General features: G+C 49.6%; 8 protein-coding genes across 8 annotated transcripts; all 8 read left to right on the top strand.

Annotated features, from left to right (window-relative positions):
• Positions 1-483: 483 nt before the first annotated feature.
• SCP_0206970 (hypothetical protein) lies at positions 484-3,824 on the top strand (the record flags this gene model as incomplete). Its single annotated transcript, XM_027754609.1, has 8 exons — positions 484-747; positions 796-1,596; positions 1,652-1,996; positions 2,050-2,195; positions 2,248-2,648; positions 2,692-2,883; positions 2,933-3,044; positions 3,092-3,824. The coding sequence occupies 8 exons, from the start codon at positions 484-486 to the stop codon at positions 3,822-3,824; spliced, it is 2,994 nt and encodes a 997-aa protein (XP_027610410.1).
• Positions 3,825-4,370: 546 nt separating this feature from the next.
• SCP_0206960 (hypothetical protein) lies at positions 4,371-5,091 on the top strand (the record flags this gene model as incomplete). The annotated part of the gene is made up of 3 exons (XM_027754608.1): positions 4,371-4,538; positions 4,587-4,871; positions 4,924-5,091. 3 exons carry the CDS (start codon positions 4,371-4,373, stop codon positions 5,089-5,091), a joined length of 621 nt encoding a protein of 206 aa, XP_027610409.1.
• A 653-nt stretch (positions 5,092-5,744) lies between these two features.
• Positions 5,745-6,059, top strand: SCP_0206950 (hypothetical protein; the record flags this gene model as incomplete). Its single annotated transcript, XM_027754607.1, has 1 exon — positions 5,745-6,059. The coding sequence occupies one exon, from the start codon at positions 5,745-5,747 to the stop codon at positions 6,057-6,059; it is 315 nt and encodes a 104-aa protein (XP_027610408.1).
• A 1,219-nt stretch (positions 6,060-7,278) lies between these two features.
• On the top strand, positions 7,279-10,887 carry SCP_0206940 (Transposon Tf2-9 polyprotein; the record flags this gene model as incomplete). The annotated part of the gene is made up of 1 exon (XM_027754606.1): positions 7,279-10,887. One exon carries the CDS (start codon positions 7,279-7,281, stop codon positions 10,885-10,887), a length of 3,609 nt encoding a protein of 1,202 aa, XP_027610407.1.
• A 419-nt stretch (positions 10,888-11,306) lies between these two features.
• Positions 11,307-12,180, top strand: SCP_0206930 (hypothetical protein; the record flags this gene model as incomplete). The annotated part of the gene is made up of 3 exons (XM_027754605.1): positions 11,307-11,607; positions 11,654-12,004; positions 12,164-12,180. The coding sequence occupies 3 exons, from the start codon at positions 11,307-11,309 to the stop codon at positions 12,178-12,180; spliced, it is 669 nt and encodes a 222-aa protein (XP_027610406.1).
• Positions 12,181-13,472: 1,292 nt separating this feature from the next.
• Positions 13,473-14,973, top strand: SCP_0206920 (hypothetical protein; the record flags this gene model as incomplete). The annotated part of the gene is made up of 5 exons (XM_027754604.1): positions 13,473-13,763; positions 13,818-14,033; positions 14,085-14,447; positions 14,502-14,695; positions 14,745-14,973. The coding sequence occupies 5 exons, from the start codon at positions 13,473-13,475 to the stop codon at positions 14,971-14,973; spliced, it is 1,293 nt and encodes a 430-aa protein (XP_027610405.1).
• A 272-nt stretch (positions 14,974-15,245) lies between these two features.
• On the top strand, positions 15,246-17,132 carry SCP_0206910 (hypothetical protein; the record flags this gene model as incomplete). Its single annotated transcript, XM_027754603.1, has 6 exons — positions 15,246-15,486; positions 15,550-15,735; positions 15,787-15,922; positions 15,980-16,085; positions 16,259-16,631; positions 16,687-17,132. The coding sequence occupies 6 exons, from the start codon at positions 15,246-15,248 to the stop codon at positions 17,130-17,132; spliced, it is 1,488 nt and encodes a 495-aa protein (XP_027610404.1).
• A 1,083-nt stretch (positions 17,133-18,215) lies between these two features.
• On the top strand, positions 18,216-18,824 carry SCP_0206900 (hypothetical protein; the record flags this gene model as incomplete). The annotated part of the gene is made up of 1 exon (XM_027754602.1): positions 18,216-18,824. The coding sequence occupies one exon, from the start codon at positions 18,216-18,218 to the stop codon at positions 18,822-18,824; it is 609 nt and encodes a 202-aa protein (XP_027610403.1).
• Positions 18,825-24,173: the final 5,349 nt, after the last annotated feature.

Here is a 24,173-nt window from a genome sequence, read left to right as displayed (position 1 = left end):
TAGCGAGCGCGCGGTACGAGTGCGCATTTCACATCTCGACAGTGTTCAGCTCAAGGTGTAGTTATCACTGATGGCAGCGTATGGTTGGCGGACCTCGAAGTTGGCGGAGATGGTGGCGAAATGTGTTCGGTCGAGAAGTTGTGAGTGCTAGTGGGGCAGATGGCGGCAGCATTGGCGAGCGCGCGGTGCAAGTGCACGTTTCCCTTTTGAACATTATGCTACTCCGAGTCAAGGCAAAGTTAGCACTGAGAGCGACATACAATTGGCGGACCTCTCGCCAACATGGCATCCTTATCTGCATAACGCTGATATGGTGCCTAAAGAGACCACGAGGTGATAAGGCCCAGGCATTGCAGCCATTCTTAACCACCTTGATGAGTAGTCTGGTGGGCAGCAAGACCGTGTGTGATTTGCATGTGTTGTGCGATAGGGACACAATGCTCATTGATTGGCTTGGAATACGACTCCCCACTGACCTGAACCATGAGCAGACGCAACAAAAGCAGGCTCGTTGTAGACCTGGATGACGAGGTTGAGTTTGTGACCAAGGTAGCTAAGCAGACCACTAGGGGAGTACGCTATGTGGACGTACCTTTGCCCATGCCCACGGGTTCAAATGTGCCATCGCCTTCCAAAAGTCCATCGAAGGCTCCAGCTTCAGGCCCCTTGTTTAACTTGGATGATGGCGACGTCCTGGGCAACATAGGTGTGCCGATTCAGCTGGATCCGGCGGCTCGGAAGACAAAGGTGGGCACTCCCGCCATGACCATCTGATGGTCTGACCATGCGCGATAGACCCAGAATGACTTCATGAGGGACTGGATACCCCACCGTGATGACTATCTTCATGCCATTGTTGAGATGGAAGCCCCGCCTGAGCCCAGAAACTGTGCGGAATGCAAGGTTGGCGAGGGACGGTGGCGATGCCTGGACTGTATGGGCAGACCGCTCACCTGTATCGACTGCTGTCGTAACGGCCATCAGCGTGCTCCTTTCCATCGGATAGAGCATTGGCAGGGTCAGTATTTTGAGCCAGCATCACTGTATTGGGTTGGCGTCTGCATCCATTTGGGGCATGGCGGAGATCCCTGCCCTCTGGGTGCCTTCACAGCACATAATAACCCTGCGCCGGTGGTGGCCCCGGGGTCCAATTTCTGGAATGCCTCCAATGAAGACCTAAATGCACATGATGGCGAGGTCCCATTCAACTTTGCACCTCTGGCAGGCACCCTTAACGGTGAAGCAAGGCAAACCGACGATGCTCCCGATCCCACTTGGGAGGAAGATGTGCCACCGGTGCTCTCCCGGCCACCTCGCCGTGATAGTTACAGGAATCGCATCATAGTCATTGTCGACATCTCTGGCGTTCACCATATCGGCGTTGACTGGTGCCAGTGTGAGATGGCAGTGGAGCGTGACATGCAGCTTCTTCAAATGGGACTTTACCCTGGTACCATCAAGGATCCCCATACCGCCTTCACATTCGCCGTCCTCGACGATTTCCTTCTGGAGAACAAAGAGTGCAAGACAGCGGCATTGAACTACTACAGCAAGCTCAAACGGGTCATGAGCAATGCCTTCCCTGGCACCATTCCCGTAAGTGTTCACATGCATTCCCATGGCCCAACCGTTCATGCCAGTTCCTCGCCAGGACCGTTATCGTGAGCTGATGCGGGTGTCCCACCAATGGCGCCAACTCAAATATCGCAAGTGGCACGGCTTCTCACACGATGCCCTCCGTCCTGTGGAGAAGGGTGGCCTCGCCATCTTTTGTCCTGCCTGTCCCCAGCCTGGGCTCAACCTGCCTTTCGATTGGCAAGCGGATCCAGTGCAGTGGAAGTTCAAATGCGGCTTTGTCATGGATGGAAATTTCAGTGCAGAGCACATGAAGATGAAGCACCCCGAGGAGGACGTCGCCCTCAGTGACGGCCAGGCATTCATGGTCGGCCAAGAGGATTACAAGGCTCATCTGGCGGTGGCCATGGAGTCGCATCAGGTGCGTGTCTGGCTGCACGTTCTTCTTCCGCCCTTGACTCCTAAGCCCACCAGCGCTCCACTTGTCATGAGCACCGCGCTGTCAATCAGGCCAATGTGGATCGCGCCAACCTCGACGCCACAGGAATCGGGGCCACTGCTTGCGCCAGACATGGTTTCTTCGTCCCTCATACTGTCGTCGATTTCCAGAAGGGAGAAAGGTTCGCATATGTCTCTTGTCATGATTCATTCTCACCGACGCACCCTCTGCAGACAAATGAATATGGATTACTCTCTCAGCAATGCACTCCTGACCCTCACCGGTATCACCCTCGTCCTCGTCATGTACGACATCATGTGCCAGTATGGCGTCCATGTCCGCAAACATTTCCGCCACAGCGCCTATCTGAGGATGCCCTTCGAGCTCAAGGTAGACCAAGGCATCAGCTTGTTTCATGTGCACGGACACCAAGATTGCTGCTTCCAACGGTTCTCGCCCAACTTTATAGTTGGCGCTGGTATGGTCGATGGCGAGGTCATTGAGACCCTGTGGGTGCCAACAAATGAGGTCTCAGGCAGTACCAGGGGCATGACCCGAGCTCACCACCAAGAAGTCCTTGATGATCACATGAATGACTCCAACTGGAAGAAGACGACTCGCATGGATGAGCCTGGTTCCTCCTTCCCTATTTGCCACCTGCCTTATGCTGCCTATAGTGCCAACCTTGATGACAAAGTGGAAACGCGTGCTCCTGGGCTTCCCACGAAGCAAGGAGTCCTTTGAAGCTTTATCTGCATCCACAGATGAGGATGTCCTTGAGGCATGGCAGAAGGAGTACGATGACGCTATGGAGGCTCGCCAAAATGATCCGAAGATCATGGACACCTTCAATGTCCAGCTCATGAAGGGTGAGTATCCTTCCATCATCGTGTGGCATGTAGTTGACGTGAATGCAAGCCCCGGGTAAAGACCTCACCCAACTCAGACTGGCGGGCGAGGAGTCCGCCAAGGGCTTGGAGAAGGGCACCGCCGGATGGTTGTCGACTGGCCTCAAAATTCAAGAAGCACAGTGAGTTTGCCTCATCTTAACAAAAATACAGCTCTGACGGCCTTCAGGCTTAAGCTTGCGAATGATATCCGCAAGGCGAGTCAAAATCCGAGCGTGGCGGAGGACCTCAAGACTCTCGAGCGCCATCAGCGCCTCGAAGTCAGCATTCTCACATTCCAACGTCGCTCTGAGAAGTTCATGGGAAGGTTGGAGGACGTTCCCGCCATGGAAGATCGTGACGATGATGCGCTCTGGGATTCCTTGGATGAGAATCCTTTTCAAATACACCCGGAGGACGCTGAGTATGGTGAGGATGCAATTCCTCCCGAGCGAGCTTCCTTGAATTTACCTTCGCAGATAGGATTCGTGGCCGCCATCGCCAACAGGCTCCAGACCCTGGCGGCCCAAGAGTTGGAGTTGCGCAAAGGCCTGATGAATGACATCCTCCACGAGCTTCGCATGGCGCGTGGACTGAAGTCTTACCTCTACCGCAAGAGGGTTCATCCCGCCAACAGCATCGGAACCATGACCCGTGCACAGGCGGAGGTTCATGCTGCCGATCAGACCGTCTTGGCCTGCGCCAGGCTCTATTCCGCCAACCGACGCGCCATTATGCGCTTGGATGCCACCGATGAAGACTTGGCCCTCTATCGCCCTTTGGATAAGAAGGACCTGCACGTGAAGACTGCCGTCATCGAGGCTAGCACCTCCGGGCTCAGGAACGTCAACCTGGCTTGGTTCTGGACCATGGATGTCGCTGGAGATCGAGGTTCATCAGAATGGATGGACGAGTGTTCGTAATTGTCCGATCGATCTCCAGGCCTCCTGCTAATTTACCCTCCAGTCTATAGAGTGAATTGGCTGCGTGTCAGAGCTCGATATGAGAGATGGAGGGAGGAGCATGTCTTGGTCCACTCGGAAATGGCCTGGACCATAGCCACCTTCAAGCGGAATGCGGAACGATGGGCTCACTGACTCGAGATGACGGATCCTTCCTGGCGGGGTCATGTTTGCTATGCCGCCAGGCAAGTGAGTATGTGGCGGACCTTCGCCAGTCATGCCACTGACGCCTTCAGCCACATCCTCGCCCTGGACATTGAGGACGAAAGGGCGGGTGATGAAAATGTGCTTTGAGTCAGGGTTCACTGGGGTGTACGCATATTCATGTTTGCTATATCGATGTAGTGATCATCATGTATGTAATTCCTACTCACCAATATCACATTTGGCGAAGTGACCTCCATCCTCGCCTGAGGGCTTCATCTCGGCATGTGCTCTCCAATCGCATGACATCAGACATCAGATAAGGTCGATCAGATATCAACCTCAGCTCATCCACTCACCATCATGTCTGCCCAGTCTTCAACATCAGATGCGCGCCCCTGCCTGTTCTCCAGAGGAAGGTTGCAGTTGGAAGTCTACACTTGGAGGATCCAAGAAGCTGTTCTGGCACTGGAGCCTAACCCAGATCACTTCACCAAGGTCCGTTGGGAGGAAGGCTTGCGTCGGGAGATGGTACGCCTTTCTTGCTGATATCGCCTGACCCTGCTGAGTCCTGTGCAGTTCGCCATCAGGGGTATCTGTGGCGACCTCGCGTTGGCGGGTCATGCTGACCATATCGACCATGGCGGAGTTATCGCCAGTGTCCTCACCGTCTGCACTTTCAATCGCGAAGTTCTGCGCCCCATCAGCATTGACGTCAAGGCGATTCCACGCCCCACCACCCTCGTTCCTCGTCCTAAGAACCTACTCGAGGATTTACCCGACTACTGGTGGAAATGGGATCGTCAGGTTGGGCCGGCGGGGAGTCCTATGGAGGCCTGGTGGTACAAACTTGGTGATCCCTGGGTGAGTGGTACGTTCCAGCACCTTACAGTCTTGCTGAACCTCGAGAACGTAGGAGAAGGTGTACACCGTCTCCGAGTCTACACTGGTGCAGCTTGAACAGCTGCATGTTCGCGTCGTGAACCTCACTAGTTGGTTGCACGAGAGGACAGATCAGAACCTGGATGTGGTGCTGGAAGAGCTGCAGGAGGCGACGCGGCAGCTGCGTGAGTTAGGAATGTAATCGCCCAATGCCAGGCGTCCGTTCGTGCTGTAGTGTGTCGAATATAAGGTTGTCATGTCTTTGAACCTGGGCAATGTACCTGGTGTGGTAAGGCGAAACATAGTAGCCACATACTCTCCTCAGGAGGGCACATCCCCAATGGTATCTGATGCATGGCTCGAAAGCCAATGCCACATGGGAGAGTTTGGCGAAGTCATTCTGGACTGCATGTTCAGATGGCGAGTGATATCCACCACAGTTCGCCAACCCTACTCACGGTGGAAAGGACCGCCATTCGTCTCCACATACTCTACCCAGAAGGGCACATCCCAAATTGTATCTGATGCATGTCTCGAAACGCCGATGCCAATTGGGAGAGTTTGGCGAAGTCATTCTGAACTCCATGTTCAGATGGCGAAGGATATTCGCCACAGTTCGCCAACCCTTCCCACAGTGGGAGAGAGTGTGATACTGCAAGGAGAGCTGATAGTGAGCTAACCAGAATTGGAGGGAATGATGGGTGGATTACGTGGAAATTATTGGCCGGCGGTAGCTCCATCATTGCCCTGTTAGGCGGTGGATCAATCACTGAAAAATATGCCCATGACGGTTGACTGATCGCTGAGAACTACACCTATGGCAGTGGGCCGATAGGTCTGAGCAAGAGGTGCTGCATGAGCAACGACTCGGCATCGGAGCCCCCTTCTTCTGTGGTGTCCTTCAGCTCATACGCTGATTTGCACACGTCCGCATCCTCGTCTACTTCGTGCTCTTCAGTTGACTTCGGGTACAATCTGTTCACTTCGTATGGTCTACTTCTTGGCTCGGGCAACCAGGTGTGGCATCCGCCCATGCTTCCCCCCGACCAATCTCCATGTTTCATACATCCACCTATGCTACTCCCTGACGAATCATCCGGTATGTTCCTTCACCCACCCATGCTTCACCAAGACGACACGGACACGATACGAGCCCAGTTGACAACCTAGGGCAAGGCAAATAACTCAGCTATGCCCGGGCTAGTCAGATATTTCAGGCGACCCATGCTTATGGGCTCAGAAATATACCTATGGCGGTGGGCCGATGGCTGTATAATAGCCCCATGGTGGTGGGCCGATCGCTCAGAACACTACCTATGGAGGTCGGCCCATCGCTCAGAACCCTACCTATGGGGTTGTGCCGATGGCTGTATAATAGCACCGTGGCGGTGGGCTGATCGCTCAGAAATATACCTATGGCGGTGGGCCCATCGCTCAGAACACTACCTATGGAGGTCGGCCCATCGCTCAGAACACTACCTATGGCGGTGGGCCGATGGCTGTATAATAGCACCGTGGCGGTGGGCCGATCGCTCAGAACACTACCTATGGCGGTGGGCCGATCACTCAGAACACTACCTATGGAGGTCGGCCGATCGCTCAGAACACTACCTATGGCGGTGGGCCGATCGCTCAGAACACTACCTATGGTGGTCGGCCCATCGCTCAGAACACTACCTATGGCGGTGGGCTGATGGCTGTATAATAGCACGGTGGCAGTGGGCCGATCGCTCAGAAATATACCTATGGCAGTAGGCCGATCGCTCAGAACACTGCCTATGGAGGTCGGCCCACCGCTCAGAACACTACCTATGGTGGTGGGCCGATGGCTGTATAATAGCCCCAGTGGCGGTGGGCCGATCGCTCAGAACACTACCTATGGTGGTCGGCCGATCGCTCAGAAATATACCTATGGCGGTGGGCCCATCGCTCAGAACACTACCTATGGAGGTCGGCCCATCGCTCAGAACACTACCTATGGCGGTGGGCCCATCGCTCAGAACACTACCTATGGAGGTCGGCCCATCGCTCAGAACACTACCTATGGCGGTGGGCTGATGGCTGTATAATAGCCCCGTGGCAGTGGGCCGATCGCTCAAAAATACACCTATGGCGGTGGGCCCATTGCTCAGAACTATCACCGTGGCGGTGGGCCCATGCCTGTATAATAGTAGCATCATGGTGGTGGGCCGATCGCTCAGAAATACTCCTATGGCGGTGGGCCCATCGCTCCAGCATTCCCTTCATCGCCATGAGCCGATCGCTGACAGCTCCTTACACAGACCGATGGGCCAACGTCCGCTGGCTGTCCAGTTCATGACAATGTTAGGGTAAATGGGAGTCCAGTTCACAAACATGACTGAATGGGCTGGATGGCACACCAAATCAAATGGGCACCATTACTCATTGTACCTGGAAGATGATGAAAATCGGAGGAAGGAAGACACTTACTCGCTTCCTCTTGACCGGCATTGGCAAAGAAAACATACTTCTCGGCATGCCGTGGCTTAAACGCCTCAATCCGATGATCAACTGGGAAACCGGTGACTTTTGGTTTGGTAAAGACGCCAAATGGCCACCGAAACCCACCGTCGAAGATGCACCAGATGAAGAAGTTTCGATTTTCAAGGAAGATGGACTCCCAGAGTTAATCACCACTGAAACTTCCCCTACCTCATTTGGGCATTCGGAATCTATCAAAGAAATCATGGCCGATAACACTGAGCGTGGCGAGTTACCCGCAGTGCGGAATGATACCGAACCAGTTGACCCACTATCAGAACCCGCTATGGATCAGCTCGATGACGACGATCTAGTTATATCCTATATCGCAGGAGAGCCAGTTATTGGGATATTTGAACCCATCAGGAAGGAGTCATCTTTGACAAATGAAGAGACTGAAACCGCAGTCTTCACCATACGAAGAGGCCCCGCCATTGGAAGAATGACACACAGTACTCGATCCCCATTATTCTGTAATGCACAGAATACGGTCTTTTACATACCATCTGGTAAATCACAAGAATTGGCACAACAGGCACACAAGGAAGCATCAGCTGTAGACAAACCCAAAACCGTCGAGGAGTTGGTCCCCAACTACCTCCACGATTTGAAGTCCGTCTTTGAAAAGAAAGCAGCTGAACGCTTTCCAGAAACCAGACCTTGGGACCATGCCATTGACTTGAAACCCGATTTTATTCCACGCGACTGTAAAGTCTATCCGTTATCGCTCAAAGAACAAGGAGCGATGGATGACTTCCTGGAAGAAAATCTGCGAAAAGGATACATCCGACCGTCGAAATCTCCCATGGCTTCACCATTTTTCTTCATAGGAAAGAAAGACGGAGCACTACGTCCCTGTCAGGACTACCGATACCTGAATGAAGGGACGGTGAAGAACGCCTATCCTCTTCCGCTCATCTCTGACCTTATGGATCAATTCAAAGGCACATCGATCTTTACGAAAATGGATTTACGCTCCGGATATAACAATGTCAGAATCAAAGATGGTGACCAATGGAAGGGCACATTTAAGACAAATCGCAGACTTTTTGAACCTATGGTCATGTTCTTTGGACTCTGCAACTCTCCGGCGACTTTCCAAATGATGATGAACGCACTCTTCAAGGACATGGTCGATGAGGGATGGATAGTCATTTACATGGATGATATCCTCATCTTCTCAAACGATTTGGAAGAACATCACGTTCGAACCCGACGTGTACTCCAACGACTCAAAGATAACGACTTATTCCTTAAACCGGAAAAGTGTTTCTTTGATGTTAAAGAAGTCGAATTCCTAGGCATGATCATTCGAGAAAACTACATTGGCATGGACCCTATCAAACTTAAAGGAATTGCAGAATGGCCTGAACCAAGCACGGTAAAAGGTGTTCGCTCTTTCCTAGGGTTTGGAAACTTCTATCGGAAGTTTATTGCCAACTTCTCGGATATTGCCAAACCATTGACAAATCTTACACGCACTGCCGCTGGATCTCCACCTTTTGAATGGACAACAGAATGTCAGACAGCTTTCGACACATTGAAACAACGATTCAGTACCGCCCCAGTATTGTTACTGCCTGACAAGGCAAAACCCTTTATTGTTGAATCCGACGCTTCCAAGTTTGCTACGGGTGCAGTTTTACGCCAAGCCGACATCAATGGAGACCTCCATCCTTGTGCCTACATTTCACAGACGCTCAATCCAGCTGAACGGAACTACGAAATCTACGACCGCGAACTCCTCGGAATCATTCGAGCCCTCACTGAATGGCGCCATTATCTTGAAGGCTCTCCCCATCCCGTCGAAGTCCGCAGTGATCACAAGAACCTCACGTACTTCCGTACAGCTCAGAAGTTAAACCGCCGACAAGCACGATGGAGTCTCAAATTATCACAATTTGATCTTCACCTCATCCATGTCCCTGGCACTCAGATGATCCAATCTGATGTGCTATCTCGTCGTAATGGACTCGATGACAGTGAAAGTGACAATGAAGATTGCATTCTTTTACCCAACGCACTATTCGTGCGATCTATTTCCCTGACACTATTCGACGAAATCAGGAATCACGCAGCAAAAGACCTCATTGTTCACGAAGCCCTTGAAGCGATTGCGCACAAAGGGCCATTCCCCATGAAATCATCACTTTCCGACTGGGAAGTTCGCGATGGTGTCATCCTCTACAAGGGAAAGATCTACGTTCCACCATCCGAAACTCTTCATCGTGACCTCGTTCGACTACATCACGACTCCCCTGCCATGGGTCACCCTGGAAAGTTTAATACTCTTGAACTGTTATGTCGTGAATTCTGGTGGCCCGGCATGTATACATTTGTCTACAATTATGTTAAAGGCTGTGCCGCCTGTCAACAAATGAAACCGAATACTCATCCAACTCGTATTCCTTTGGAACCAATTCCCGCCGACCCACACGCATTACCATTTTCCTGTTGCACCACCGATTTTATTACCGACCTCCCCGTTTCCAACAGTTTTGATTCAATTATGGTCGTAGTAGACCATGACCTTACGAAGGGGGTGATTCTTATGCCCTGCCTCAAAATGATCACAGCCGAAGGAACGGCCAAGATTTTTCATGACAAAGTATACTCGCGATTTGGATTACCCGACCGAATCATCTCGGATAGAGGACCTCAATACGCATCCAAGGTCTTCCAAGAGTTAAATCGACTACTCCAGATCAGATCATCAATGAGCACGGCTTATCACCCTCAGACAGACGGAGAAACAGAGCGAGTCAACCAGGAGCTGGAAATCTATCTTCGACTCTATTGCGGAAACAACCCTGAAACATGGGCCGACTGCCTGCCAGACCTCAAGTTTTGTCATAACACAAGGGAACACTCGGCACAGAAGATGAGCCCATTCCGCATCATGATGGGATATGAACCACGTGGACTTCCTTCCGTATTTCCGACCACGAACATTCCATCGGTTGAATCCAGGCTTGACATGTTGCAGAAGATAAGACTAGAAGCGCTAGCCATGCACGAGTTAGCCCGACAACAGATGGCGAACCGAGTCAGACAAGGATCACTGAAGTTTACACTAGGACAGAAGGTCTGGCTAGACTCGAGGAACCTGAAGGTCAATTACGCCTCGCGCAAGATAGCACCAAAGCGTGAGGGGCCATTCGAAATTGTCGAAGTCATCGGATCAGCCAACTATCGTCTCAAACTCCCGAAGACCTGGCGAGTTCATTCCGTATTCCACGCCGCCCTTCTATCTCCTTATTGTGAAAACGACATACATGGTCCAAATTACGTGAACCCACCACCTGATGTCGTTGATAACGAAGAAGAGTACGAAGTCAAAGCCATCCTGAATCACAAGATGTACCGAGGTCATCTGAGGTACTTAGTCAAGTGGAAGGGATATTCTTCAGCAGAAAACTCGTGGGAACCTACCCACAATTTACAGAATGCCAAGCGAATCCTCGATGCATATAAAAAGACCAGGGGAATCCAGTAGAGGAGAAGAAACCCGGAATGACTACCACGATGGTTTTCCTCATCATCTTCCTAATCGTCCTCCACTGTACAACCCTCACTTTTCTTTGGATCATCCACCGAATCCTTATCAGACGACTTGTCGAACACACACTCTTCACATGAGACAGCCCGCACGCTAACGGCTGGGGTGATCAGAACGATGCCTGGAACTGATCAGGCAGCTCTTATCTCTGTGGGAATACTCTTTATTGTCCAATGGATTTCCATCTATTTGATTATTACCCGGATCCACGACATTCTATTTCACATCACAGATAACTGTGATCCCCTTAACGACCGAAAGGTATAAAGGGAGGAGAAAATGACATATCATCAATGCCCACTTCCGCTATAGACGACCTTGTTCACAATATACTCGCTGAAGTCGCCTCCACAATTATGAGCATACCCGCATCGCCTACGCTTGTCAATGGAGTACCCTCTCGAGCACAGACACCCTTTATCCGCACCGCATCGCCCTCACCTTCTATCGAACTCAGTCACACCTCGGACGAACAAGAATTTGCCACACATCTGGTCTCGGCTATCCGTGTTCCTGTCGACTTCACAGATATCCTTGTCGCCTTACGAAATCGCCCGCAAGATCGACAAGCAGTGGTTTCCATGCAACGAGCATTAGAAATGGTCGAGTGGATGCAGACGGCCAGACAAGAGCTCATTGCAGCAGAAGAAAGGACGAGTAGAGCCCGAACCAGAGTCGACCAAGTCTGATCGTTGATGCGCAGTGCGGTCACTCGTACAGTACAGGAGATTTGGAAGGAGCATGGGGACGAAGACATCGGACACATCCTTGGATACACCACTAATGGAATACCCGCATCCACTCCTCGCTCATCGCCAGAACCAATTCTCATTCGACCTCGCCCTCCTCGTTCGCACGTACCCAGTGGATGATCTCCGTTATCCCAACCATCTTTCTCGACCACATCCACTTCTTCACATCGCAGTCATCCCTACAGGAATGGATGTATCCCCGAACAAGGATCACGAATCAGCCGGAGGACATGCTACAGATGTGGAGGAGATCATTATGTCCGCGACTGCCCCCGACGACGATGAAGATCACAATATTTCTTGTGGGACAAGAAACGTTAGATGGGAGCTGATGTTACAACGCTCCTCACTTGTGGCACGTCTTTTCTTTTTCTTTTTCTTTTTCTTGTTCCCTTTACGTTACCAGACCATGTGATCCAACACGTGACTCATCGGAGTGCAACCTCCGATTCTTTATTCAGATGTCCAGGACCCCTAGTCTAGGGTTACACCGGATCCAACTCCGGACCTTCTTCTTATCGCACATGCAAGACATGCATGTATGCCTCATCTTTACCTCGTTCTGATACACGACTCGTTATCCCCATTAGTACTGATTGTCTCTCACGACCTTACTCAGCTTTCTCATACATATTACTTCCTCACTGTTACCCTGCTCAGATATCGTTTCACCTTATCTAGCCAATGAACGATCCCGCATTACTGCATAGTACTGCGGATACCTTTTGTATAAGTAGACGACCTTGTCGAGCTGGATCCCCATCTCGACCTGGTTACCATTAAACCAGCTTTTCACTTGCCTTTGACTAAGATCGACTGTTGGTAGCAGACAGCTACTGCGAGTCATAAGAACGAATTCTGATTGACCTTCAGTGCGAGGACATCGCCAGAAGTGTCTCTTGAATGGACTTGTGTCTTAGACTAAGACCTTGTCTCGTGACGACTCGACTTGACGCTCGTGTTTCGCTGCCGTGTAACAAGGACAATATAATCGACGTTGCGCTGAGGGATGCTCACATACATACATAGGTGCATTTGCAGCATTTGCGCCAAAGGCCTTTCATCGAGCAGCAGTATGCCTGCAAGAGCTCTACAATTACAAACCCTCTCTATGCTGAAACTTCCTGAATAGTATCTACCCCACTGCCACCTTCAATTTTGGCCCTAACGCCGTGTGTTTTGACCACACTGACGAGAAGAATAGCCCAGCTACATGGTGCGCTATCACTGTGCTTGGAAGATTTGACCCTAAACACGGCGGTCACCTGGTGTTATTCGACCTCAAGTTGATCATTGAGTTTCCGCCTGGCTCGATAATCCTAATTCCATCAGCTTTGTTGCGGCACGGAAACCTCGTGATCCGCAAGGGGGAGACTCACCAGTCGTTCATGCAGTATTGTCCTGGTAGTTTGATCAGATGGGTGGAGTATGGCTTTCGAACTGAGGGGCAGTTTGCCTCTGAAGATCCAGCCGGCAAATGCGCGTTTGATGATGCAGTCGATATGAGGACTAGCGATTCTCTTGGCCTTTACTCCATGTATGAGAAACTGCAGGAGGATCATGAAGACATGGGCCATTAATGTCGTGCATAGGTAGTGCGGTTGTACACATATACTATAGTTGCCTAATTTAGATAAATAGATCTAGTGATCCACGATGCGAGCGCTCAGCCACGTAGTTAGAGCTGTGTGCTTTAGGTGAGGACAGAATACTCTCAACTATAATAAACAGTGCGTCTGTTACTTCCATTTGTTTTTTCTTCAGTCTAAAATGGCCAAAACTTCCAAGCCTCCCAGACTATACGTGCATAACCGCCAAGCGACCTCCTGCAATATCTCCATCTCTGGGGATGGGAGATGCCTCGTATCTCAACCTAGAGACCTGCAAGTTCGATGGCCTTCATCTGCATTGCTCGACGACTCTATGGACATCGATATTGCACCACAAGAAATTGCGGAACCGCAAGAATCTCAAACTGATGACTCACAGCTGGAACCTCAGGCAGGGCTGGAGGGGATTCATGTGGTGACACTGGGCAGAACGAAACGCTACGAGAATTCAGTGAGTGCAGGTAGCTTTTTATACCATGATCATTGTTCTTACTTGATTTACTAGGATGACCCGATGAGAACATGGATCCGGCATAGAGATGACTACCTGGCTGAGGTCTTACATCTTGAAGGCCGAGGGCCCTCTCATTCCAACATTTGCATGCTCTGTGATGCGGAAGCAGACTTCTTTTTTTGCTGCAGAGATTGCTGTGCCAGCGACGTCCTCTGCCAGCAGTGTATTGTTAGCCGCCATCTGCGTTCTCCATTGCACGCCGTCGAGGTATGTTACAATGTTTCAACTTGGATCTTCCAATATCTGAAAATGTAATAGTTTTGGACAGGGACGTACTTCAAGAGGAATAACCTGCATGAGCTTGGACTTGTCGTGCAGCTCGGCCATAGGCCGAGCATCCTCTGTAGTCTGCATGATGAACCACATTCCATCACTGTCCTGCATACAAACAGAGTTCATACCATGAAGGTCACATTCTGTGCATGCTCGGGCGTGCCAGAGCACAAGCAGTTTCTACAGTTTGGGTGGTGGCCTGCGACACCTCTGGAGCTGCAGTCCTGCACCACCATGCACCTCCTCCATCTTTTCCACACTCTCAACCTTCAAGGGAAGGTTACGGCATACGATTTCTACAAGTCATTGGAGCTGATGATGGATAACATGGGTCTCCTGAAACTTCCGGTAAGTGGCGAGTCGCATATCTGTGGATTTTTCTCACCACATTTGTCGTATTAGGATCGCCTTCCTGCCTTCATGCTCATGGTGAGGCAGTGGCACCACATCAAAATGGCTAAGTGTGTGGGCCATAGCTATGACAGCGGAAGTATCAGCTCCACCAACCCTGGGGGTTTGGCCGTCCAGTGTCGAGCCTGCCCGCATCCTGGCATCAATTTACCTGATGGATGGGAGGATTCTTCTAGTGCAGATAGGTGTGTTTCTTCTATATATTTGTCATTCGTGTGCTCATGATCTTAATAGATGGCTATATACACTCTTCGTCTCACACGATGCCAATTTTTGCCTCTCAAATCATGTGCATGCTCGTGACCAGCGAGACCTCTGGCTTGCACCCAGCATGGCGTACTTCGTCCACAACGAGCAATATGCAGATTTCATCAAGAATTTCGTCAATCAAGAGGAGATCTGCACCTGTGTTGGGTTCGCCGTGCTGATGAATGCTCTGAATCGAAAGGCGAAGGGCTTGTGATCTACTGGAGTGGGCGGTGTGAGCTGCTCGCGGCATGAGCTTTTTCGACCGATGGAATTAGGTGACTTGCAAAAGGGCGAACGGTATGGATGCACCATTATGATTTTTTTTTTGTTGGCTCACAATCATACAGGTATTGCAACATGGACTATATATTCATCTCCAGTGTTAAGTCCGTCGAGGTCAAGAGGCTTATCGTGTCATATGACATAGCCTGCCAATGGTACCAGAATTTTTGGCAGCGACACGAGCAAATTCCCGCCAGCCTTTAAATGACACTGTCTGCATTTGTTCCGAAGTTCCATCTCCCAGCTCATCAAGAGGAATGCCATGCGCCATACTCTTTCAACTTTGCAAAGTGGTGTGAGCAGACAGACAGCGAGGGCGTTGAGCGCAACTGGGCTGCACTGAATCCTGTAGCTCCCAGCATGAAGGAGATGGGTCCGGGCCACAGATGGGAGATGATTGACGACATCTGCGGCTTCCGTAACTGGAGGAAGACGGTCGAAGTCGGTGAGTTTCATTTCTGTTCCTACTCTGTTTTAAAGCCTTCAGCTGATGAATGCATTCCTATAGGCAATGCGTTGCTGCGTCGGATGCTGGAGGCTATCCCTGAGGCTGTCGTGCACTACGAGGATTTTGCAAAGTTCACAAGTGGATTGCGAGTGCAGCGTCCTGCTGATGTCGTGGCATGGGGGGTCATGGTTGAGGAATGGGAGGCAGACATATCGAAGCCTAACCCATACGCGTTGCCCAAGAGCAGTAAGTATTTCCCTTTTTTTGTTTCAATTCTTGTGTTGACGTTGCTTCTAGAGATCACGCTCGCCGACGTTCATTTGAAATTGGCCAAAGAAGAGCAGGCTAGGATCCAGGAAGGCCGAGACATGCAATCGCCGGACGTTAGTCCGAGCTCATTTTTGCTGTTAGGTATGGAGCTCGAGAAGCAGCAGTAAGTACATCATACAATATATCACTGTCCAGTACTGAAAAAATGTTTGTGCTGCAGATGCAGCCTTCGTCGCCTCGTGCATGGTGAACTGACCACACATCAGGATGCTACGCTGCAAGAGCAGCGTGCAGCTCTTCTCAAGAAGATCTTACGGTTTCAAGAGGTTCGTCTGGCCTATATGCCGTCCCTCCCTACCTTCCGCGATGCAGACTCAGTCCACGCTGTGTCCCTGGCTTGGGAGAGATGGAAGACGAGCTTCGATATGCCGAGGCAACGGAGGCTCTGAATGATGTCTGCTGCCAACTGCATACACGTACTGTGTACAGTCACTCGAAGACGAAGAATGTCAAAGGACAGCGGCCGAACACCCGGGCTCGTGCAGCTCAATCCAGCATGGATGCGCGCGTACGAGCAGCCACGTTGCGGTATCGCCACGCGCGTTCCACATTGCTCTCTCTGCACAGGCATGGTCCTTGGGAGGATACTTTACAGGAGCTCAATGACGCAGATGTGCGGGGTCTGGGGGAGCATGCTTTGATGAATGAAGAGAGGGCAGAGCAAGAACAGATACGCGAACTTAGCGGCTCCTCATTGAACAGCTTCAGCATCGGGCACACGGGGGTGGTCGCAGTTGGAGAGGGCCGCCGCATGCTTTCTTGGCTGTGGTATGATGTGGCGAATGAAGGCGGAGAGGCCGGGTTGGCTGACTGTGAGTATTGTCCACTGTGGCCATCTACATACTCGAACTAATTTTGTGAATACAGCTTTGAGAGTGGAATGGGTAAAGGTGAGGGCTCGTGCAGCAAGATGGCATAAGGAGGTCCATTTACTCAATGAGGAGATGCGCCGTGTCATGGAGTATAGCCGCTGGCAGGCTGCCATCTGGAACGGAAGATGCGATCATCTCAACAGTGGGATGGATGCGAGTCTCATCGAAGGTCTTCAGGCATATGCAGCTGAGCATGCTGCAATGGAAAGGGAGCTTGCGGCATCTTTCGAGGCAAAGTGGTCGGTCGTCAGGCAGCATGCACAAGTCATCCTCCAGCAACTCGACACTGCACTTCGGGAACTCAATACCAACCTTGGTGCAGGGCGTCCTGATGGGGAGGAAACCCTTGAGTTGGCTGTGGAATCTGCCTTCGATGCAGTTGAAGTAGACATCGATCTCGGACTGGATAAAGATCTCGAGAATGATGTCGACCCCGTCTAACCCCGACATCTCACTTCTGCTGCGTTCAATTCTCCTGTCCTCACACGGATTTTCGATGGCACGTATGCATCTCATATTTGCTCAGTTTCTGTCCTGCACCTTTTGTTCATCCCCTCTCTCCTGCGCTGTTTTTCTCCCATGTATTATTTATCTACCTGTCATCTTCAATGCCATACGACTTGTCCTCCCTCGCAGAAGGGATGCAGAGTGTGGATTTCCCTGCCCCGTATTTGAGCTGCCAGCTGCCAGGTATTTTTTGTATGTTTTGCCAGCATAGCAAATTCCGGTATGTTTTTTCTTTTTTGGTATATTCCGTATGTTTTGCCAGCATGGCAAATTCCGGTATGTTTTTTCTTTTTTGGTATTTTTCGTATGTTTTAAGCATCCCAAATAGGGATTTTGCATTTTATTCCGGAGGGCAAAGTACCCACATGTTTTTTTGGCACACATCATAATGTCCGCAGAGAATTAGCGGGAGATTATAATGCAACCCGGTGTGGGCTGCACTGGTCACATTGTATTGAGCTTGACAGTGATTACTGTAAGGTATTATATTTTTAGTACAAGGACACCTGCATGCAGAAACTTTCCCTCAACGCTGCAGAGTGCAGAGATTCATGAATGGACTGCCACTTTTTCTCTTCTCCATCTCGCCACCGCACTTGTAGTATTCTCAAGCTCGGACTCAACTGACTGAATGTTCGTGTGTTTATGACTGGTACGCTGTTCAAGGACTTTGTTGCGATTGATGTTCCCTGTATGTTATCTGATGAGGACTTTGGCTTGGAGACCACAAACGAGTCGCCGCTCACTCGTGTGTCACAACGTGTATGGCATGGACTATTTCCGATGTTTTGGACTATGTGTTGTTACTTGGACTTACGTATGTGGACGCTGTGTGTGAACTTGTACCGTGTTTTTGTGCTTGGACATTATCTCTGCACGCTGACACCTGGAGATCATGGAATCGAGTTATGCTTTTCACGGAGTCTTACGGATGTGATGAGGAAAAATCGAAATGAACAGATAAAAATAGCAGAAAAAGACAAACAGAAAAACATGCAGAAAAAGATACAGAAAATTATGAAAGACGCTGCGCCCTCACCAGTGTACTATCTACATATCGTGGAAGAAGAAGCAGAAGAAGAAAACCCAGTACCAGAGCCACTGTACTATTCCATGGAACCTGAAGATGATGAAGATTACTTGTTCGCGGGAATAGAGAAAGAAGTATATGGAGCCTACAAATGCGTGGACCGAAAAGTCAAGCCAGTCCCCGGTGTATTTCCAGAAGGTGCCCGTGTGCATTGTGCCTTCCCTGAAGACCCGCTTGCATCACTCCCGCTGCTTACACCGCACCTGCCAGACTTTACACCTGGAATGCAACTCACACAGGAACAAATGGAGGAGATGAACATAAAACCAGATGGATTTCTACGCCCGGAAGAAGAAAAGCTATTCAAGCATATCCTGCGACTCAATGAAGCAGCTTTGGCTTTTGAAGACACAGATCGAGGAATGTTTAGGGAGGATTATTTCTCTCCCTACATCATTCCAATAGTGTTGCACAAACTTTGGGAATTTTCGAATATTCCTATCCCCCCTGGAATCAAGGAGAAAGTTATCAAGCTTCTTAAAGAAAAGATGGCTGCCAGAGTATATGAAGCCAGCCAGTCCTTGTATCGCTCATGATGGTTTTGCTTGATGAAGAAAACTGGAAAACTATGGATTGTCCACGACCTACAGCCGTTAAACAAAGTCACCATCCGAGATGCAGGACTCCCGCCCTCACTGGATGACTTCGTGGAACCATTCGCAGGAAGAAAAGTTTACACCATCGGAGACCTTCATTGGGGATTTGATGCATGCAAAGTGGACACGAGCAGCCGAGACCTGACATCATTCCATACTCCTTTGGGACTGCTACGAATCACATCACTTCCCACTGGCTTCACGAACTCACCTGCCGAATTTCAAAATTGCATGACCTTCATATTGCAAGATGAAATCCCGACCAAAGCAGATATCTTTATTGATGACCTGCTGATCAAAGGAACTGACACCGAGTACCCTGACGCAGATGGGGAGCCAGAAGTATTAATGGAAAATCCCGGAATCAGACGTTTTATATGGGAACATGCATTGGATGTGCACCGAATTTTGCATCGAATTGAACATGATGGAGCCACGTTCTCAGGAAAGAAGTTCCAATTGGCCTGCCAGCGAGTTCTTATTGTTGGACAAACATGCACCCTGGAAGGATGCCTGCCTGATGACCAGAAAATAGAGAAAATCCTTAAATGGCCAGTTTTGAAGACAGTACGCAATGTGCGCGCATTTCTAGAACTATGTGGAACTGTACGCATTTGGATTCATCAGTACTTGTTAATCGCCCAACCACTCACCGAATTGACTCGTCAAACTGTCAACTTCGAATGGACTGACCGGCGACAAGATGCATTTGATGAGCTTAAAACTGCTATCACTTCTGCACCGGCACTTCACCCAGTTAACTATCAGGTGGACAATCCTGTGGTACTATCTGTGGACTCAAGCAAGTACGCGGTTGGATTTATATTGGGACAATATAATGATGAAGGCTGAAAGCGTCCGGCGCACTATGGATCGATCCCCATAAATGAATGAGAGTCAAGATATTCACAACCGAAATTGGAGCTTTATGGACTGTACTGAGTGCTGTGTGCCTATCAGTTATACTTGATTGGAGTATGGAACTTGCAAGTGGAAGTGGACGCAAAATACATCAAGGGAATGCTGAACGAACCGGACTTGCAACCCAATGCAACTATCAATTGATGGATACAAGGAGTCCTGTTGTTTCACTTTACACTCATCCATGTGCCCGCCGACAAACACAAAGGACCTGATGCTCTATCACGATGAGAATTGGCATCTGACGAAGAAGCAAGTGAACATGATGATTCCTGGTTGGACGACATCGCATTATACACGGAAATCAGAGCCCGAAGTTGAAGCTATGGATCAGCGCTGGTTGGATACATGAAAGGAACCCACAGAGATGCAGTCAAGGGATACACTGTTACTCGAAGTGATCAAGACGAGGCCCTCAGTGATTACAAGCATTTTCTGCAGACCCTTGAAACACCATCCTTCCTGAACACTCAAGAAAAGCGACAATTTATCCAGAAAGCTTTACGGTTTCTTATGCGCAATGGAAAACTATATCGAAGGAATGGACAAAAACCCCCATTACAAGTCATCCTCTCCACAAAATCCTGACAATCTATTTTGTTTCAAGCACACGAAGGACTTGGACACCGAGGAGAATATGCTGTTAGGCAAACCCTGAAAGAGCATTTCTACTGGCCAGGAATGTGGAACGATGTGCAGCAGCATGTCCGATCATGTTACCAGTGTCAAATCCGAAGTGTACACAAAGTGGAAGTGCCCATCCTGATATCAGCCCCATCCACAATATTCACCAAGGTTTATGTGGACGTTATGTTCATGCCAACTGCCAAAGGGCATCGCTATCATTGCAGCACGAGATGATCTTTCTCAAGCAGCTGAAGGACGAGCGCTATGCAAAGCCAATGCTAAAGCTGTGGCACGATTCATTTGGGAAGAAGTATTTTGCCGATACTGAGCAGTTGGACAAGTAACAACCGACAATGAGAATAAAGTCAAAGGAGCGTTCTCGGAGTTAATGCGCCGCTATGGAATTCCTCAAGTGCGAATATCAGCCTACAATTCAAAGGCAAACGGAGTAGTCAAACGTGGACACTTCACGATATGCGAATCAATTATCAAGATGTGTAACGGACAAGTCAACCATTGGCCCGATCTTGTACATCATGCATTCTTCACAGACCGCATCACCGTCATCCGCTCAACTGGTTTCTCCCTGTATTATTTGCTGTATGGAGTCCACCTCATGCTTCCTTTTGACCTTACCAAAGCAACGTTCATGATGGAAGGATATCATTCAGGAATGACAACCAGTGACCTGCTTGCAATGCGCATTCGCCAACTACAGAAGAGACCTGAAGACTTAGCCCATGCCGCGGACACACTATGTTATCATCGCCTCCAATCCAAAGAAGCATTCGAGACACATTTCAAGTGCCGCCTTACCAAGGACATATATATGAAGGGAGAGTTGGTTCTCGTACACAACAACACAGTTGAAAAGGAGATGGATCGCAAACACCAAGACCGATATTTGGGCCCCTACGAGGTGGTATGCTGGACGACGAATGGAGCATATGTTCTAAAGGATCTCGATGGAACACCTTGGAAACAAAGCATTGCTGCATTTCACCTGCTGCTGTATGTGCATCGTGATGACCCATGCCTTATCGAATTAGCTGAAGAAATGGAAAATTATGAAAATGATGGAAGCAGCAGTTCAGATGACCACTCTGACCATTCAAGCATCAGTGTAGAAGATTCTGATGCTTCATCAAGAACCTGAATGGTCCGAGGAGGGCAACTGGGGTCAGTTGCATTTTTTTGTGCCACCCAGATGTCATGCACCAAAAGTGTTTAGCTTGTGAACACGTAACCACCGGTGAAGCGCTCGACGAGGAAGTCACGTGACTAAGACGGAACCCGAGAATGTTTGGCCGAGCATGTCACCTGATGCTTACATTATGCTATTGGACAGTAAAAACTCGGAAAGTGCTTTCTCCCTACTTCTCCCTGCTCACTTTATGCTATTGGACACGGAGGTCCCAAGAGTTTTGTCTTCCCTATTTCTCCCTGCTCACTTTATGTGATTGGACATGAAGGTCCTAAGACATTTTTCCTTCCTACTTTCCCCTTTGATCACGTGATGCTCTTATTTTGCTATTGGCCAATCTGCCATGTAACACTACTATGTAACGGTCACAATGGGTGACACCCGAGGGGTATAAAAGGACCCCCAAGGTGCCCCGACCCTCAGTCTTCTCTCCCCACCCTATAAGTGAAGAGTTCTCCCTCCGCTTGTAGCTTACCCTACAAGTGATAAACTAAAAGAATAGGAGTTTGTTCCACTCCTCCCAGTAACATTGTTACTCGTGATCAAAAGGATCCCGATGAAGTTAGTTCAGCGCAGGCAGTGAGTTGTTACGAACACAACTACTGCACTCTCGTATTGTTTCTTTTGGGTAGTCTAGCACACGGTTGCTAGATACTCAAACCATTCTCAGAAAGTTCTCAGACAACACGTAGGAAAGTTATCAGCCAGGCACGTCGTATTAGGACACACGCACTCGGTAAAGCCCTGCACACGGTTGTAGGCACTGGATAGGATCACAGAAGACTTGGTAAGCCCTGCACACGGTTGTAGGCACACAGATTAAGAAGACAACGAAGACTCGGAAAGCCCTGCACCGGTTGTAGGCCTCATATAAGAAAACCTGTTAAGCCCTGCACTGGTTGTAGGCATCGTATCAGAAGACAGAAAGCAAGCCCTTGCACACGGTTGCTAGACATCCCCCTCTACACTCCCCCATCTGTATTGTGCAGACTACCATCCCGACTTCAGACAACGAAACACACGTATAGCTCAGGCGTCCCTAACCCACTATCATAAATTTGATATCAATGAACAACTGTGATAGCCTGGCATACTTTCCCTTTTGCCATGCCCGGTGAACCACAGCGAAGTACCACTCACTTGACCAGGAGTCAAAAGCTCCTCCGGCCAAGGCCCGTGCGTACCCCGAGTCGACATCGGGTTAGCCAAATTTGGTCCATTTATACCCACATGGCCGATATAACCTCTAAAAATAGCCAAATTTTACAAAAAAAGTGCAAAAATCACCCAGGACACGCAGAACATGCTACACATTGTTGCTGAACCTATTGACACTATCCTGACTCTTCATGAGCAGCTTCCGTCTCATGTACATCATCATTCCCATCTTCCTCTTCACTCTCCACTTCTGAATCAACCGTTGCGGGGTTCAACTCCTTGCCCCACAATGTTACGCGGCAGCGAAACACGAGCGTCAAGTCGAGTCGTCACGAGACAAGGTCTTAGTCTAAGACACAAGTCCATTCAAGAGACACTTCTGGCGATGTCCTCGCACTGAAGGTCGATCAGAGTTCGTTCTTATGACTCGCAGTAGCTGTCTGCTACCAACAGTCGATCTTAGTCAAAGGCAAGTGAAAAGCTGGTTTAATGGTAACCAGGTCGAGATGGGGATCCAGCTCGACAAGGTCGTCTACTTATACAAAAGGTATCCGCAGTACTATGCAGTAATGCGGGATCGTTCATTGGCTAGATAAGGTGAAACGATATCTGAGCAGGGTAACAGTGAGGAAGTAATATGTATGAGAAAGCTGAGTAAGGTCGTGAGAGACAATCAGTACTAATGGGGATAACGAGTCGTGTATCAGAACGAGGTAAAGATGAGGCATACATGCATGTCTTGCATGTGCGATAAGAAGAAGGTCCGGAGTTGGATCCGGTGTAACCCTAGACTAGGGGTCCTGGACATCTGAATAAAGAATCGGAGGTTGCACTCCGATGAGTCACGTGTTGGATCACATGGTCTGGTAACGTAAAGGGAACAAGAAAAAGAAAAAGAAAAAGAAAAGACGTGCCACAAGTGAGGAGCGTTGTAACATCAGCTCCCATCTAACGTTTCTTGTCCCACAAGAAATATTGTGATCTTCATCGTCGTCGGGGGCAGTCGCGGACATAATGATCTCCTCCACATCTGTAGCATGTCCTCCGGCTGATTCGTGATCCTTGTTCGGGGATACATCCATTCCTGTAGGGATGACTGCGATGTGAAGAAGTGGATGTGGTCGAGAAAGATGGTTGGGATAACGGAGATCATCCACTGGGTACGTGCGAACGAGGAGGGCGAGGTCGAATGAGAATTGGTTCTGGCGATGAGCGAGGAGTGGATGCGGGTATTCCATTAGTGGTGTATCCAAGGATGTGTCCGATGTCTTCGTCCCCATGCTCCTTCCAAATCTCCTGTACTGTACGAGTGACCGCACTGCGCATCAACGATCAGACTTGGTCGACTCTGGTTCGGGCTCTACTCGTCCTTTCTTCTG

The sequence above is a fragment of the Sparassis crispa genome (genome assembly GCF_003851025.1).
Source record: "Sparassis crispa DNA, contig_000001F, whole genome shotgun sequence".
Lineage (NCBI taxonomy): Eukaryota > Fungi > Basidiomycota > Agaricomycetes > Polyporales > Sparassidaceae > Sparassis > Sparassis crispa.
Note: the sequence above shows the minus strand (reverse complement) of the source record. Positions and strands in the feature narration are given on the sequence as shown.